The 17,514-nt window shown below is 40.3% G+C and overlaps 1 protein-coding gene across 6 annotated transcripts in view; it reads left to right on the top strand.

The window, feature by feature from the left end:
• The window catches only part of ZnT63C (zinc transporter 63C), a 482,994-nt gene that overhangs the window by 316,871 nt on the left and 148,609 nt on the right, over positions 1-17,514 (top strand). For all 6 annotated transcript variants that reach the window (XM_068226668.1, XM_067144352.2, XM_067144351.2 and 3 more), the window contains one exon: positions 6,276-6,532. In XM_068226668.1, the coding sequence (XP_068082769.1) occupies positions 6,276-6,532 (257 nt within the window). The remainder of the gene's footprint in view (positions 1-6,275; positions 6,533-17,514) is intronic.

Raw genomic sequence — 17,514 nt, 5'->3', positions numbered from 1 at the left:
TCACTACCATTGCATTTGTCAATATATTGATCTAATTTGTAATAAATATCCTCCGTACTTGACTGGTTATGAGCAGCCATGTTGCTGCAGTGTGTTTACTTTCAGTCAACTGCCTGTTCTATCTAAGAAAATGTATAAAAGAACACTTTTTTAGGATTCCGTGCATGCCAGCTGTATCTAGGAAGCGTAGGGAATTGACTGTTTTCAAAAAGTTATACGTTTAGCAGGCAGATGGCAGAGGAAGTCGGTTTGAAAGTCGAGTACGCTTTACTACGCAACCTGCGGGAGACAATGTGCTACTCCAGAACGCTTTACTACGCAACCCGTGTGAAAGAGTTAAGAACAGAAGAAATGAGGATGGCAATATCCTTGCACTGGAAACAGATGACGGGAACCTGGTGAAGACAGATCAAGGCATCAGAGAAGAAATGAAGATCTACTTCAATACTTTATTAAATGGAGAAAGTCTTCAAAATGATATCACTGAAGATTGCACCAGCTAACATGGCTAGAAGTGGAGTCTCAGATGAAGAACATGAGAAATTGTAAGTCCCCTGGGTTTGATGACCTCACTGCTGACATGGTACAGGCAGCTGGAGCACAAGGCATACTGTGGTTGTATAGAGTACACTCTGTTATCTGGAAAGAAAACAGGATACCGGAGGACTGGATGAAAGGTATCATTATCCCCCTATATAAAAAAAAGGGAGACAGGAAGAAATGAGGAAATTACATGGGTATCACTCTACTTTCTCACTCAAACTTCTGGAGAAGATAATTGAAAGAAGAATCAGGAATATAGCCGAACCATTAATGGAGGAGGAGCAACACAGGTTCAGGAAGAACTGAAGAACTTCAGGCCTGATATTTGCCGTCAGAATGCTAACAGAGAAGCACTGGAAATATGGTAAGAACTTAGTGACTGTTTTTATGGACTTCGAGAAGGCCTACAACAGTGTACCCAGAGAGATAATCTGGGAATGCCTAGAAGGTACAGGACCGAGCTCAATAGCTGCAGTCGCTTAAGTGTGGCCAGTATCCAGTATTCGGGAGATAGTAGGTTCGAACCCCACTGTCGGCAGCCCTGAAAATGGTTTTCCGTGGTTTCCCATTTTCACACCAGGCAAATGCTGAGGCTGTACCTTAATTAAGGCCACGGCCGCTTCCTTCCCACTCCTAGCGCTTCCCTGTCCCATCGTCGCCATAAGACCTATCTGTGTCGGTGCGACGTAAAGCAACTAGCAAAAAAAAAAAAATAAAAAAATAATAAATCAATAAAGTAAAGATGCTCTATCAAAAGTGCTTATAAACTGTGTCCAAGTAGGGATTGGAAGATCAGATTGGTTTGAAACCAAAAGAGGAGTCCAGCAGGGAAGTGCCTTGTCACCATTATGGATCGGATCATAAAGTCCATCAGAGACCATTGCGAAGAACCTAACACTCTAATATTTGCAGATGATGTTTTTTGATCTGGGGAGAAAATGAAGCAGAAGTACAGGAGAAACTAAATCTTTGGAATAGCAAGTTTAAAGAATATGGACTAAACATCAGTAAATGACTATCAACAAGAAAGGCACAGATTCAAACATTTTCCTGGAGGGAACTCTATTGCAGTCTATTTCCAACTTCTAATACCTTGAAAATATAATTTCAAAAGATAACACAGTAAACCAAGGAATACTTAATAGGACTCAGAAAGCTTCAATTTTATTTTCAAGTGAGAAATCTACTCTGGGGTGATAAAATACCCCAGAAAGCAAAATTGACCATGTTTTATACCGACTTATACCATTTCTCACATATGGATTCGAAACATGTACCCTGCGTAACAAGGTAAATAGTAAAATCCAGTCAACAGAATCAATATCTATATCATCTGATGGCCAAGCAGGCATCAATTTTTGGTAATCTGACAAAGTCTCTCATAGTGCATTGGCACTGCCGGTGGCTCGAAGTAGCCTACGCAGTGGCCTCCATGGTATGCACTAGCCATGCGTCTTGGTGGGTGTGCTAAGTACGAACTCATGAGCCCAACTTAGCACACGGGGGCGAAACGCTGGCAACCAGGAATGAGTTAGCTGGAAAATTTATAATGTCCAATAATGGACCATTTATATTGGTATTATAAATTTACTCATTCAGGGCAAATATTTCAGGTTCCCTATGGGAATCGACATCTATATCACACTTCCTCATAGCGGCAAGCTTGGGAGGAGAACAACTGAAGGGAGATAGTCTAACAGGTGTGTCATCTTTCAGTTCATTGCGATAAGAAAATTCTAGCCCATCCTAGTTTTGCAGAGAGGACATGAGGGAATTCTTCTAGGAGACTGTTCAATATGGAAGCTTGAGATTTAGACAGGTCACTTTGAACATTATGAGGGCTACAGTTTGATACGGCACATAGCCGCCCATTTCAAAAAGGGTTTTCAAAGGGGAAACTTTCAGTAGGTCTAAAGCGAAAGGCAAAGAAGCGAGTGATGAAATTGATGGATAATCCAGTGACTAACAAGAAATCTGTGCCTAAGATTAAAGAAACCGGTAAATCTGGGACAACGGTGAAGTTCCAATCCCAAGAGAGGTTGTGAATTTTCACACGCTCCACAGGAAATACACGACGACCGTTAGCAGACGCATAACTTTTGGGGCAATCACTATTGTGAAGATATTTCAAAACCATCCCTTTCACCGGAGATTGAATGACAAAAGAACTGCAAGGTCCGGTGTCCAAGAAGGCATACATCATGTGTGAACCACAAAAACCTTGGCCTAGGGTGAAGATGAAGGAAGTCCCCAAATCTTATGATTAGAATAGTTATTAGGTACCAACAGTGGGCCATTACGCTGGTCCAAAGCTAGGTTCCCTGATTGGTATTATACCGCGGACAGTTGCGATAGACACCTATTAAATCACATTGACTACATTTCAAGGAAGACTTTGACTTACAGTTCTTAGAAACATGGCCATCCTTTTCACAATTCCAACATTTTATGGAATTTGACACCTTATGGCGAGGGACATCCTGACTCAAAAGGGCATTGGTGGTACGGTCAGAGGGTTGAGGTGATTCATAATGGTCAATAAGCCTGTTAGGATACCGAAGACGAGTAGGTAACCTAGGGAGACAGTTTTTGGCATAGTACGGCAAGCAGTATCAAGAAAAGAACAATCGGCAGGTGGAGGACGAGGTTGGTATAAAATGTTTAGATGCAGAGTTGACTCAAATGCACGACCCAGATTAATTATGTCATCAATGCAGTTTACTTCAGACCTCATAATGAATAATTTATATAGAGGAGCTAGATTTTGTTAAAATGTGTCGAAGATCTGGGACTCATGGACATTAACATCGAGGTGATTGAACAGGGTTAGAATACCTGTAGCATATTCATCAATGGGCTCTTCCCGACCTTGCGTTCTTCTGAGTATTTCTTGGTTGAGGATTAAGTCTATATCAGACAACCCAAATTGAATCTTAAGTTCTTTAGCAAAATCAGCCCAGCATCGAATCCCGCATTTGCATAATGTGAACCATATGCTGGTAGAACCTTCTACCATTCCAGGAATGATGGAAAAATTTTGATATAAAGACATAGAGGTATACCCTGCTATATCATCTACTCATTCTAAGAACTCAATGACCGAAGCCCCTTTTCCTTCGCCAGAGAATTTCAAATTCCATTTGCGAATAATGTCCAGAGCAGGAGTAACATGGGGTGAAGCACCCTTGACTGAATGAGAAATGCGGTCCATCATGTTGATATTCGTAACAGAGAGAAGTTCATTACGGCCATTTCTAAATCCAATTTCAGCATCGCTGCGACTAGTGCTAGACTGAAGGGAAGCATTATCATTAGCAACTTCACTACTCTTAATTAATTCTGGGAGGGTTATCGGGCATCATTTCACCATCACCACAGGTATTCCTATGTGTTTCATTAGCCATGGTTCACAGATAGTATAAACAGCATAATACAGGGGGATATATCAAGGCAAACACAAAAATAATTGAGAATGAAAGTGCTGAGTTCTACTCAAGATTGAATTACACATATGGGGCAAATGATGTCGGCAGCAGGATGATATGGATCAATGAAAATGGTGAACAATAACAACACAAGGTAAAATCATGGGGTTTAAACAAGTTCAGCTCTGCTTCACCAAAAATAATTCTTTTGATGAAACATTTCGACCAACCCATGCTCTGCTAACCATTTGCGCCTCCCGATCAGATGATGATGAATATGGTTTGTAGTTTGTGTTAAACCAGCCCCATGTTATTCTTCTCGCATGCCCACGGCAGGGTTGAGCATGATAAGCACCGAGGAATAAATAACTGTAAAACGCAACACATACACAGGCAGAAAGATAATGAAAAATTAAAACAAACAAAATAAAAATCAGTGGAAGCTCAAATCAATCGGAGGTAATGGGGCCATAAATAAATACCTATCATGTTCGCGCGGACTGGGTCAAAAATGTCCAAAGACAGTCATGAATTGAACTCGAGCCTATTAAATCAAAAGGGTAAAGTTTAAAAGGTTATCCCTCCTACTCCTACAGTAATAATGCCGAGTAGAAAACAAACAGTTTATTAAATAAATATTACATCAAAATAATAAATGACCACACACAAATCAGGAAGAAATAAAATAAGAAAAAAAAAAAATCCAGGCCCTGATGGAAACAATATATAGGCATAATAACCTATTCATAATCATCATAGCATCGTACCTACTCAATAATACGATCCGGCCAACAGGTTCAACCATTCATAAAATACAAATATTCAGAACATAAGAAAAGAAATTGTCACCTTAGGAACAAGATAGGTTAATTCCATAATGCAGACCTTGGACCAAAGCAATAAATCATTTGATATCCGTATCAACAGGACGAGTGTTTACAGATCGCAACACAGCCATTAAATGAAAAACCACACACAACAATGGTTTCCAATGAACTAAAAAAAGACAAAGATAAAATATGGCCAAAACAAAGATCAAAGAAAGGGAGGCACACGCAAGCATGGCGCCCGGGATCAGGGATAAACAAGGGGATGCTAAGGTAACATACACACACCAAAAAAAATGCAAGGGCCCAAGAGAATGCAAAGGTAAGAACAAACGACACAACTAGGCAATATGATATGCATCCTGCATATCTCACATTCGAACACTCACGCAATAGGTTAAAAGGGGTCCAAGGAACAGGGGACGTATAACAGATAACAATGGTCAAAAGGACTGCGAAAATGTAGAAGCATGGTTCATAAATAATATCTCTCGTGGATATGCGATGCCAAACCCACACAAGATCGGAGGCCCAATTCACATCATCAATACATATCTCATATACAACTCAAATGCCAAAGCAGCACAAATCTTCTATGCACTGGCCCTTCCGATACACAACCGCATAGCAGGGACATCAGAGAGCAAATTGTTCCGAGTTGTGACAAAAAAACATAGCTGATATAAATAACGTTACATGGGCAACAACAGAAAGAACAAAGACGGGCCACAAAATAAAGAGTATAAAGAAATGGTGGCCAACCACAATGCCACGTGGTGATAAACACAAACACAAAAATATAGAAGTTACATTACCTTAATCTGGCCATTCATATATGTGCAATAAAGCATGTTGGATATCTCCAAGGTTAATAGCATTCATGTCTGAAAACGATTGAAATAGCACTTGTAAAAATAAGCGTCGAGAAGCATTGTGTCGCTCGCCATAACCCTTCACCAAGATAAAGGCTTAGAAGAAGAATCATGGAGAAGCTAAATAGACAAGATCAGGAACAAGCGTCGTAAAATCACAGCTGTGATCTCCTTGGGCTAAGTTTGCGTGTACAATTGAAGTCGGCCATAATAACCATGTCATTGAGTACACATAAGTAACAGGGGGCGGCAAGCAGTTTGTCCGAAAAGCGAACCAGATAGAAACAGAGATGGCCAGGGTATGGCACACTTCTGAATCAATTTTTGAAGGGTTCTACAAGAGTTTTTGTACAGTTTATACAGATTTGTATATGTAGAGACACATTTTCTTCTTAGCTTAATGATCTACTGGAGATTTTTGGAATCTGTGGTCACCAACAAGAAATTTCATAACTTTCTTTGTCTATTTTTTCCAGAACTATGTACTACCTTCACACAATTAGTATACACCTTTCTTGATAGCCACTTTCCCTAGTTTTGTCTTATTTATTTCTGATATACGGTATATAACTTAAAGTTTCACGATTTATTTTTCTTGTTTCTTTCAGAACATGGGAGTTCACATGGACATTCACATAGAGGGATCACTCACAGTCATACGCGACTCTCCCAGTTGGTTTCTACAGATGACAACGAAAATGATCAGACTTTCCGTAAACCTGGACCTCCGCCAGCTATAACCGCTCAGAAGAAGGACTCCCGAGATGCCAGAGCAGATACTGCATCTCAGATGAACATGCGAGGAGTATTCTTGCATGTGCTAGCTGATGCTCTTGGCTCAGTGATAGTCATTGCATCAGCCTCAGTGAGTAACTTTTATTATTTAATTCTGGTTAAGTATTCAAATCAGTCATTTTGAGATTTCTATTAACCTGGCACCAAGCGCGTGGTGAGGGAATCAGCCATTTCTTGATTCTATCCTGTCCCACTGTGCAGTGGTTTTGCATACATGTCTGTCCTTCTAAGTATTCAAAGTTCATTATTTTCTGCATCAGTCTGCAACTGTTGCTTTTTTGTGAAGGTTTGTTTTTTCGTTTGCAATGCATTGTTGTATTCTTCACAGTTAGTGAGATTTTCCCTCACCTTGCGCTTTGTTACATTAGTATTTCTAGCATTGTTGAATACTGTAAATATATTGACTATATGTGAATATATTGAGCCATGGGTAATGAGGATGCACAGAAAGTGTTATTACAATGGATAGATGAAGTGGGAAAGGAGATGGACTGAAAGGAAGGTGATATAATTGACAGTTGCAATGGTCATGTTGAACAAATTGAAAAAAAAAAAAAAAGTGCAAAAATGAGTTTTTGGAAATTTAAATGAACCTGTTGTTGCAAATTCTGACCAAGTGGTATGAAATAGACCCATATGCACATTGTACATTGCAAAAACCTGACACACAAAACTAGGCATGGAAATCTGATCAGACATCTACCAGGTGCCAGAGGACAAGCATGAAATGTAAATTCGGTAATGGAAGCATGGGTTTCATTTTTTTTCTGAAGGAACTGTAAAATAATTTGTGAATTATACCAATTTCAAATTGGCAGAGATGCATGAAAGAGTCACATATGAAAGAGATGTTTGTGATACTGACAAGATAGAATACCCTAAATTTGTAATCTAAATATTATAAAGCTATAATCATTCTTATGAAAATTAATACAGAAAGCTTTAATTAATCAGATACTGGGCGAGTTGGCCGTGCGGTTAGGAGCGTGCAGCTATGAGCTTGCATCCAGGAGATAGTGGGTTCAAACCCCACTGTCGGCAGCCCTGAAGATGGTTTTCCGTGGTTTCCCTTTTTCACACCAGGCAAATGCTGGGGCTGTACCTTAATTAAGGCCACGGCCGCTTCCTTCCCATTCCTAGGCCTTTCCTATCCCATCGTCACCATAAGAGCTATCTGTGTCGGTGCGACGTAAAACAAATAGCAAGAATTAATCAGTTAAGCCTCAAACTATAAAAATGATTTTTCTTCATTTATTTCATGGGTGAAGGAAAATCTCACCACATGCCCGCTTCCATTCCTAGTAACCTTGTGCCCTGTGCCAGGTTAAAAAAAAGGGTAAATTTGTTTGTGGATTTAACATGGTAGACAAGTAAGATATCTTTCCTGCTATTGGAACGCTTTGGTTCATTGTTGGCTTCTTACTGAGTTGACATTTGTATAAAGTGTGATTAGTGGAATGAGGTTATAAAGGTGTTATGTACTTTCTAAGTGTTGTTTGTTTGTTTGTTTGTTTCTTTCTTTCTTTCTTTTAGTTAATTAATTAATCAGTTAATTCAAATTAACCATCCATGTTTTATCTCCACTTTGCATCTCATTTTCCTATCTGTTCAACAGCAGCAATTTGAGGAATAGTTGTGGTTTTCTGGCACAAGATGACCTTCCATGCTTGTAAAAAAAAAAGTTGCATTCAGATAAAATATATCCTCTCAAAATTTTATCAAGTTGAATTTTAAGTAAACATACTGTTCATGATAATACTTCCTATTGCTTTTGGTGTCTAACGCAAATACTTTTCTGGGTTTTTGATGTTTCTTATGAGTACTTGTCATTAGTTGTGCACAACAAATTATTATTCATGGTAGTAGACTGAGCCTAATGTCTTTTTCACTTTTATAGGCTTGAAAGAAGTAGCTCTTTGAATTCTTCTGGGATGAAGCTGTTAACTTTCTAATGGGCCCTAAACTGTACTGTGTGGTTAAAATTTTCTGAACACCTGTTATTCATTTCAGAGATGCCAGCTATGTAACTGATCACGTGTAGGATCTCCTTTTGCTATTATTATAGCATTTTATCTTCATAGAAGTCTCCACGAAATTCTGATGCATACAATCAATGCTCAAATTAATCTCAAGGCTGTTCGGTAGGGTTCAAGTCGGGACTTTGAGCAGTCAGTTCCTGCACATCCACCTGATTTTCTTGGAACTACGATGCAATGGTTCTTGCTTTGTGGACTGGAGTTTTATCAGAAAAGTTCTTGATTCCAAACTGTTGCCACAATGTGGGAATCATGCTATTGTCTAAAATGTTTTCCTAAACACCTGTGTTCATTGTGCCATCGTACCACCTCTACCGAATTTTACTGTTGCCACAACACACACAGATGATTACTGTTTGCCCAGCTTCCACCAAGTCCACCACACAAGTCCACCTAAGTGCCACAGCATATGCTGTAACTCATTACTACATAAAACCTTCTTTCACTGCTCCACAGACCTAAGTCGGCGTTATTTGCATCACTGTAAGCGATATCGCACATTTTTTCGTGAGGTCAGTAGCTTCCTACCATCTCTCGATGGGTCGTTCTGTCACGGACCTCTGTCCCTAACCATTAACAGATGTACTCGGCAATAGTTGGCAAAGGTGTCTAACTATTGGTTTGTATAGTACATTTTAGAGTTCAGCGGTTCTTATCAGTTAATTTCTTAAGCCTACCAGAGGAATGATTTGGTTCAATGCTTCCTTGATGTTTCCACTTCACAATAACATTGTTAACAGTGGACGTAGACACATGCAAAGAAGTTTTCTTCCACTGGGATTTGGTTAAGGTTTTGCGTGATGACATGATAAGAAACCTTACACTTCAAGGTGTTTCTGATGTGAGGAGTTTGAAGAGGTCTGTCGGTGATAACCTGCTCAATATGGACTCTTCCATCCTGACCTTCGACTTCCAATCACTTCCCAACTGTATAAATGTCACAGTATACTGTTTAACTGTTCACTTGTACGTTCCTGCTCCAATGAGGTGTTATAACTGTCATAAATTTGGCCACACATCTTTCTGTTGTCAAGGTTTGACAACCTGTGGGATGCATGGAAAATGTGAGCATGCTGGTGTTGAGTGCACACCACCATCTTTGGTAGACACCTGCAGGTTCCTAGGTCTCTATTTCAATAAGAGACTAACGTGGCAACCCCACATCTGTCAGCTAAAGGTTGCCTGCCTGAAGAGACTTAACATGCTTAAATTTCTTAGCGTCACCTCATGCGGGGCTGACCGTACGGTGCTGCTATGTTTCTACATGGCAACTGTCCTCTCCCAAATGAACTATGGTTGTGCGGCTTATGGTTCAGCATCAAGATCTACGCTGAACCTTTTAGACAGTGTTCACCATAGTGGAGATAGGCTGGCAGTGGGAGCTTTCCGTACTAGCCCCATTCCCAGCCTACTCGGTGAAGCAGGAGTTCCACCTTTACGAATAAGGAGGCAGCAGTTACTCCTGATGTACACTGCCAAAATTTGTAAAATGCCACTACATCCAAATTATCAATGCATCTTTAGTACCCAATACCACCAGAGGTATCAAAACCATCTGAATGCCACACGGTCGATTGGGTTTCGAATCGATAGCTTGTTGATAAACTTAACCATAATAGATTTGCTAGCTTGTGTCACGAGTTAGATTTGGCTATTAGTGGTTGTGTCGAGCGGTCTTCTGTTAGGCATCTCAATCGTTAGTTCCACAACTGGATATATGGCTAGTTTTCCACAGCCTCAAGGTGAACATGGATGCCTCTGTTCATCGGAGGTATTTCTAGGACTTCGTTCACCAGTCTCCAGTCGTGAGACATGTCCTTACGGATCGTTCTAGGATTGAAGAAAATGTAGGTTGCTCTTTCATCTTGGGTAATGTAAACATGAAGATCTCGCTTCCTAGTGTTTGTAGCTTGTATACTGTGGAGATTTTTTCTATCTTAGAAGCTCTGGAGTTTGCACACGGTGATGAAACCACTTTCTCGTGTGTACCGTATCGTTAAGTTCTCTGCAGTCTATTGACACCTGTTTCCTGTAACACCCACTGGTACAGAAGATTCATAACCTCCTAGCCAGATTGTGTGATGTTAGTACCAGAATCACTTTCGCATGGCTTCCAAGCCATGATGGGATTGCAGAAAAAGAACTTGTGGATGAAGCTGCAAAGTAAGCAGTACTTTTACCCCCTAGACCTATGAATGTACCAGCTATGGATATTTATTCTCAGCTATGTCGGATCATCTTAGTGTCCTGGGAATCGGAGTGGCTAGCTAACCGAATTCCCGACAAGGTGAGAGTAAGTGATAAAAAATAATTGTTATCCGTATTGAAGATACTGAATGTAGGATGCTAAAAGGTTTGTTTTGTCACCTATTCAATACATATAAATTTTACAATTTAGGAATTTATTATTGATTCCACTTGAGACATGTTTCGCCCTTCATTGAGGGCATCATCAGTCAAATTTTCTCCTCAAGGCAAAAATCAGGTACCTGGTTAGTAGTTGACATGCACAAATTAATACATATTATTAATACACATTACAAAAATTACGTATGAGAAACAGTTGTACAATAGTGATGGTTGAACATATAGGTTTATAGAATAAGCAGTCAGCACCAATGCTTAAAATTAAAGTAGTAGAGTTCAGCAGTGGTGCTCTGGAGAACAGTTGACGCGATCATAGGAAAATATAAAGTTTTAAAAATATTTACATTTTAACAATCAAGGGAGAAAGGGTGTAGTGCTCGGCGTCAATGTTTGTAACCAAAAATTGTCAATGGTTGGTAACTATACAGTATTTACATTGTCCAATTGAACAGTTGAGAATAAGGTTTTTAAAAATATTTACAATATAACAATCAGGGGAGAAAGGGTGTAGTGCTCGGCGTCGATGTTTGTAACCAAAAGTTAATGTCAATGGTTGGTAACTATACAGATTTACATTGTCCAAGTGAACAGTTGAGAATTTTACAATTTATATACATATATACACAAAAGCAGCTTGGTGAGCAAGGATATAAAAAAAAATCTAGTACCAAGTGCGTCCTGTTGTTTTAAAGGTTGGAAGAAGAATGTAGCATTGACATTTCAGAATATGTAGAGTGGTTTTAGTTAAAATCACCGGGGGTAGGGAAATGTTCATAGCCAAATGAGGTTTTATAGGACTCAAGCTGAAAGTTGTCTGGTTGCAGCACAGAGATCGGTGCTGAGACTGGTCAGTGTGGATGGAGACTCATGGGTATTCAGTGCGTTTGAATGACAACAATGATGACAGTTATTTGTAGGTAATTGCTATTAGGAATATGTTGCGGGTTGAAACTTTCGCTTATTCTTTTAGTTGACTTCTGTAGCTTCGAATGTTATGTGAAGACATCGGCGTGAGATGCCGGTGAGACTAAATTGATATTATTCCGTGGAAAAAGTATGATGGACCTCGGGATGAAGTTTTTTTTTTGTTGCTGGTCTGGTGAAATAGAATAGAGTTGCTTGTGTTGTGAACTGCGGTGGAGAGATTAGAATGTATACGGTAACTGCAGAGTCAGAGCGTTGTAGCTGGGATGAGGCATCTTCTCATTCTGATTGCGAAGAGGAGCCGTAGTGGCACGCCATTTTCGTGCCGATGTGCGCTGGGTTCTGGCGTGTTGTTGAAAGTTTTATTGTATGAAGTGGAAGTTATCTGATGTGTCGCCGAGAGGTAATTGTTGATGAATATTGGTTCACTATGAAGGAAGCTCAGTCGGTAATACGCACATGCGGTGTTATAATGTAAATATTTTTAAAACTTTATATTTTCCTATGATCGCGTCAACTGTTCTCCAGAGCACCACTGCCGAACTCTACTATTTTAATTTTAAGCAATGGTGCTGGCTGCTTATTCTATAAACCTATATGTTCAACCATCACTATTGTACAACTGTTTCTCATACGTAATTTTTGTAATGTGTGTTAATAATATGTATTAATTTGTGCATGTCAACTACTAACCAGGTACCTGATTTTTGCCTTGAGGAGAAAATTTGACTGATGATGCCCTCAATGAAGGGCGAAACATGTCTCAAGTGGAATCAATAATAAATTCCTAAATTGTAAAATTTATATGTATTGGAAAAGGTGAGAGTAGTTAAGACAACTGCTGTGTGGCGGTCCTCTTTCCGGTCATATTTTTGCGTAGGCTGGGGATAGATCATGGAAGATTTCTGCATTCTTACCTCCTAAAGAGGGAAGACGACCCCTCCCCTCCTGGTGAGTTCTTATGGTGCCGACTTACTTCACCATGCCCCACATCTCCAGAGTGAGTGCTGATCTCTCTGGCCCAAAATGAAACCTCTGCCTGCAGGAGACACCCAAACTCATACTAGCCAATGACGTGACTACTGCTGATCTTGTCATTCGCTTCATGTATGAGAGTGGATTAATCAAGGGTATATAAATTCCAAGTGTGGTGTTACTCTGGAAACTTATGTTCCCTTTTGATTCGTTTGTGAATTTTTTGGCTTAATGCAGTGATTTTTGTTTTGTTTTGTAATTCATTTTGAAATTTCTTTGTTTAATAAATTACTGTATTTTATTTTAATTTTCTTTTTCATTTAATTTTTTCAGAGAGGATGTTTACCTAGTTGTACTTGCTCTTAAAACAAAAATCTTCACCTGCACAGGTGTGCTTGCTCTAGTATCCAATAACTGTCTCTCATTCAGGGAGGAGGAGATGATGATCCATGAGATAAAACTCTGTATGAACTCTCTCATCCACATGCCCAGAGAAAATTAAAATCCATGCTTGCTGGAGTTCAGTGTCCTTTGCTGAGGTTGCAAATGTACAGATCTCACCAGAGAGTTTTGTACATGTTACCAGTACCCAGCAATCATTGATAAACATAACTAGCCACCAACAAAATGGATTGAGGAAAAGGTCCCAAGGAGGTACCAGTACCTCCTCCTGGGAAACCAGTAGGTGTACCATTGTCAACATCTGGGAAGGTCTCTTCAGGCACATTTGTCTGGGAAGTCTTCTCCCACAAGGGTGGGGTGAAAGACTTATCAACTAGTTCCAGCCCTCCTACCGAAGCCCAGAACAGAAAATTGTTTGCTAGTTGATTTACGTTGCACAGACAGGTCTTATGGCGACGATGGGACAGGAAAGGCCTAGGAATGGGAAGGAAGCGGCCGTGGCCTTCGTTAAGGTACAGCCCCAGCATTTGCCTGGTGTGAAAATGGGAAACCACGGAAAACCATCTTCAGCGCTGCTGACAGTGGGGTTCGAACCCACTATCTTCCGGATGCGAGCTTACAGCTGTGCGCTCCTAACTGCACGGCCAACTCACCCGGTCAGGACAGAAAAGAGGACAAGATGAAGCTTCAGTGGTCACCTACAAAGTTGGCCTAATCAGGGATCACCACATCCCCAAAGAAGCCTGCAAACAAACTGCCAGCTTACATTGCAGAGAATGCGTAAACGACGGGGAAAACAGAGAGGCCCCAATGCCCTTTTGCTTGATCCCTTTCTGAGGAATCTGCCCTTTCCAGGAAGAAGATCCATCATTAACGTTCAGCAAACCCATCAGTGGATTGCTCAACCCCCATATCTCCCCCTGTTGAGGATGATGTGCAGGCGAGCCAATATTGAATGTTGATGGTGCTGACAATAACGGCAGAAATCGGCAAATAACTGGACAAAATTGCCGTAATTCATTAGCCTTTTAATCCACACAATGGTGATATTGCAGTTCTTGCAATATGAGAGAGTGCCACCTTTATTCTAAGGACCGAGTAGCTGTGTATGGCAAGGCAGCTGGGGAGATCTGTAACCTGGTCCATTCTGACATCTTCAATGAAGAAGTGCTGCTACATACTCTGCTGGATGCAGTTGTAGTTCGCACTCCATTGGCAGTAATGTTAGTGGTGTGCAACATGTATTTTCTACCAAATTAGATCTTTACACGAGCTACAAGATTCGGTCACTCAGTTGTCTGCTTCTCTCTTTATGGGAGATCTGAATGCTCATAACACCCTCTGGGACTTACCATCTTCCTGTGCTAAGGGGTGGTTTATTGAGCAAATAATTAACCTCTTCAGTCCTCCTGTGTTCAACACAGGGAAGCCTACGCACTTTTGTAGTGCACGACACATTCTCACACCTGGTTGTCACCTTGTGTAGCCGTGTGTTAGTTCACTTGTTACAGTGGCAATTACATGGCCAGTTATATTGCCTTTTAAGCACCTTCAAGCGAAGGCCTGTTTTCTTTTTTATTCAAAAGAGTAATAAATAAATGATGTGTGGCCTCCACAGAGGCCTGGCACAGGTCTTTTGAGTCGATGCCGAATAGGCGGCCTGTGTGTCTGTAAGATCGCCCTACTTTTATACTTGGAGCCGACGAAGCATCTCAAAACGTTGATATTATCCACCTCAGTAACTCCTAAAGTACATCGTGGATTTGTTTGAGAATTTGGTAATTTGCATCTGTTATAGTGGCCTCTATGTTGGCGGTGCAAAAATAACAATACCTTAACTCCAAATAGACTTTATGCATGGGTCGGAATACCATATATGGTCATGCCTTGCTGCGTGAAACCAGCTCAAGGCGGCTACGTCAATGCTGACTATCAAGAAGTAAGTATAAATAACCACCTAATCGATACTTTATTAATGCCGGCATTCTTGATTAAACATCGATACGGTCTTGAAATGGACAACTTGTAATGCTGAGTATGTCGGTGAATTCGGCGGGCTTGCCTATCCTCCACCTGGCACGACGTTTAACACTCATACTTCAAGATGAAACTTAATGCTGAAGACATCACAAACACCCATCCCTTCAGAAATTAACTAATGAAAGTTAAAATTCCCGACCCGACCAGGAATCAAACCTGGCGTGCCAACCATTTAGTCATGAAGCCAGACAAGAGTAATAAAGCAATTTGGAAAAAGTATGTCTCTTCCTTCTAAGACATATACTCCATCACCACAAGTATGGACAAAACTCTGCTGTGTATCGTTAGAGATTTTAAGTCGCAGGCTACTCGAAATCTCCATTAATAGAGATGTAGTTACAATTTCTTCCATCATTGCAGATCACATCATGTCACGTTTTGCAGATATGTGTACCTATGGAAGATATGACCCTCTTTTCTGCCGATAAAGTGTGAGTAGGAGGCTCACCAGCTCTCTTGTGCCTCTGGTGATTCGTATTCCTATCATGTACCTTTCAAGGAGAGGGAATTACGGAGTGCACTTGCGTTGTACGGACATCGCTCCTGAGCTGGACAGAATCTATAATACAAATCTCAGACTTTTAAGCGACCGATGTCTCACAGATATCTTCATTCTGTTCAGTAGAATATGGACTGGGGGAGAGTTTCCATCTTAGTGGCTTGAAGGTGCTGTAATAGTAAATCCCAAACAAGGTAAAGATACAAAGTTTGTGGACAGCTATAGGTCAATTTTCCTAATAAATGGTCTCTAAAAGCTTTTTGAAAGGATGGTAAACCAACAACTTGCATGTGCTTTAGAAGAGAGAAGTCTCTTGACTAACTACCAGTGTTTTTGCTCTCATTGGTCTACCACCGATCACCTGGTGTTAGACCAGAGAGTGCCATTCAAGATCCCTTTTAGCATTTGATGACTGTTCTTCGACCTGGATAAAGCTTGCAATACTACCAAAGGCAATTGTTGTTAATAGATCTTATGAATAGTAACACTTCAATGGAGGATAAGATCATTAAATTTAAAAAATAAATTTTGCTGGGCTGAGTTGCTCAGACAGTTGAGGCACTGGCCTTCTGACCCCAACTTGGCAGGTTTGATCCTGGCTCAGTCCGGTGGTATTTGAAGGGGCTCAAATACGTCAGCCTCGTGTCGGTAGATTTACTGGCACGTAAAATAACTCCTGCACGACTAAATTCCGGCACCTTGGCTTCTCCGAAAACTGTAAAAGAGTAGTTAGCGGAACATAAATCTAATAACATTATTATAAAAATATTTTTAAAACCAACAAGACCAAGATTTTAACTTCTTCTGAGTTTATCCAAGAAAAACCAGATGACTTTTTAATGTTTTTTTTTAGGTTTTCTACCACATTAAGAACAACAAACAGTATCAAGAAAATGTTTTAGTGTGTGTGTGTGTTAAAATAAGTTTATGATTATAAATATGTTTTCGCAGGGGTAGAAAAAGATGGAAATAATTCAGTAGCCAGCCCCTTTTTATCAGGAGCCAGCACAATATTTTGCAAATAAACATAAAAACCACAGGTTAGATTAGCAGACGTGCCAAGTCTCCGGATTTGAGTAGGAGACTCCAGATTTTTCATCGTTCCTCAGATCTCCCGATTGCCGGGTCTGATCTCCCGATTTTCAGAGCAATATCCGTAATTTTCGTATTATTTTAAACTCCTGCGTATTTCCTCGTTCTGTCGATATATGGCTGAGTATGGCTGGTCGATAGTAGTTCTAATAATGATACCAGATGGCAGTGCGGGGCACGGTGGCCAGTCATGTGCTGCTCTTTGGTCTATAATACAGTCATTCTCTTTGCAAATGATTCAAGCGAGTAACATTCTCTTTGGAGTAACCTAACCTCAGAAGTAGCACAACATAGTTGTTTTACCCGTAGAAGTGCTCGTGTTGTGCCTTAATATTTGTTTTGGCCAAAATGTCAAAAAAGAAATATGATGGAGTGTTTAAAAGTGCTTATAGGGAAGAGTTTCCTTGTTTGAGTGAATCCAGAAAGGGACCAACATTCACATTCTGTACTATATGTAGGTGTGATTTTTCAGTTGCACATGGCGGAAAATGCGATATACTCAAGCATATGCAAACGAAAAAACATAAGGTGAGTGTCCAGTGTGTAGAAAGAAACCAGAAACTGAACTTTTCATGTAAAAACCAAGATGTAAATCGTGTGACGAATGCCGAGGCGTTATTTACGTCATTTATAGTAGAACATAACCTGCCTGTAAATTGTGCCGATCGTGCTGGACCTTTGTTTCGCAAAATGTTTCCTGATTTGGAAGACGCTAAA

This window comes from Anabrus simplex, chromosome 3 (genome assembly GCF_040414725.1).
Source record: "Anabrus simplex isolate iqAnaSimp1 chromosome 3, ASM4041472v1, whole genome shotgun sequence".
NCBI classification, from domain to species: domain Eukaryota; kingdom Metazoa; phylum Arthropoda; class Insecta; order Orthoptera; family Tettigoniidae; genus Anabrus; species Anabrus simplex.
Note: the sequence above shows the minus strand (reverse complement) of the source record. Positions and strands in the feature narration are given on the sequence as shown.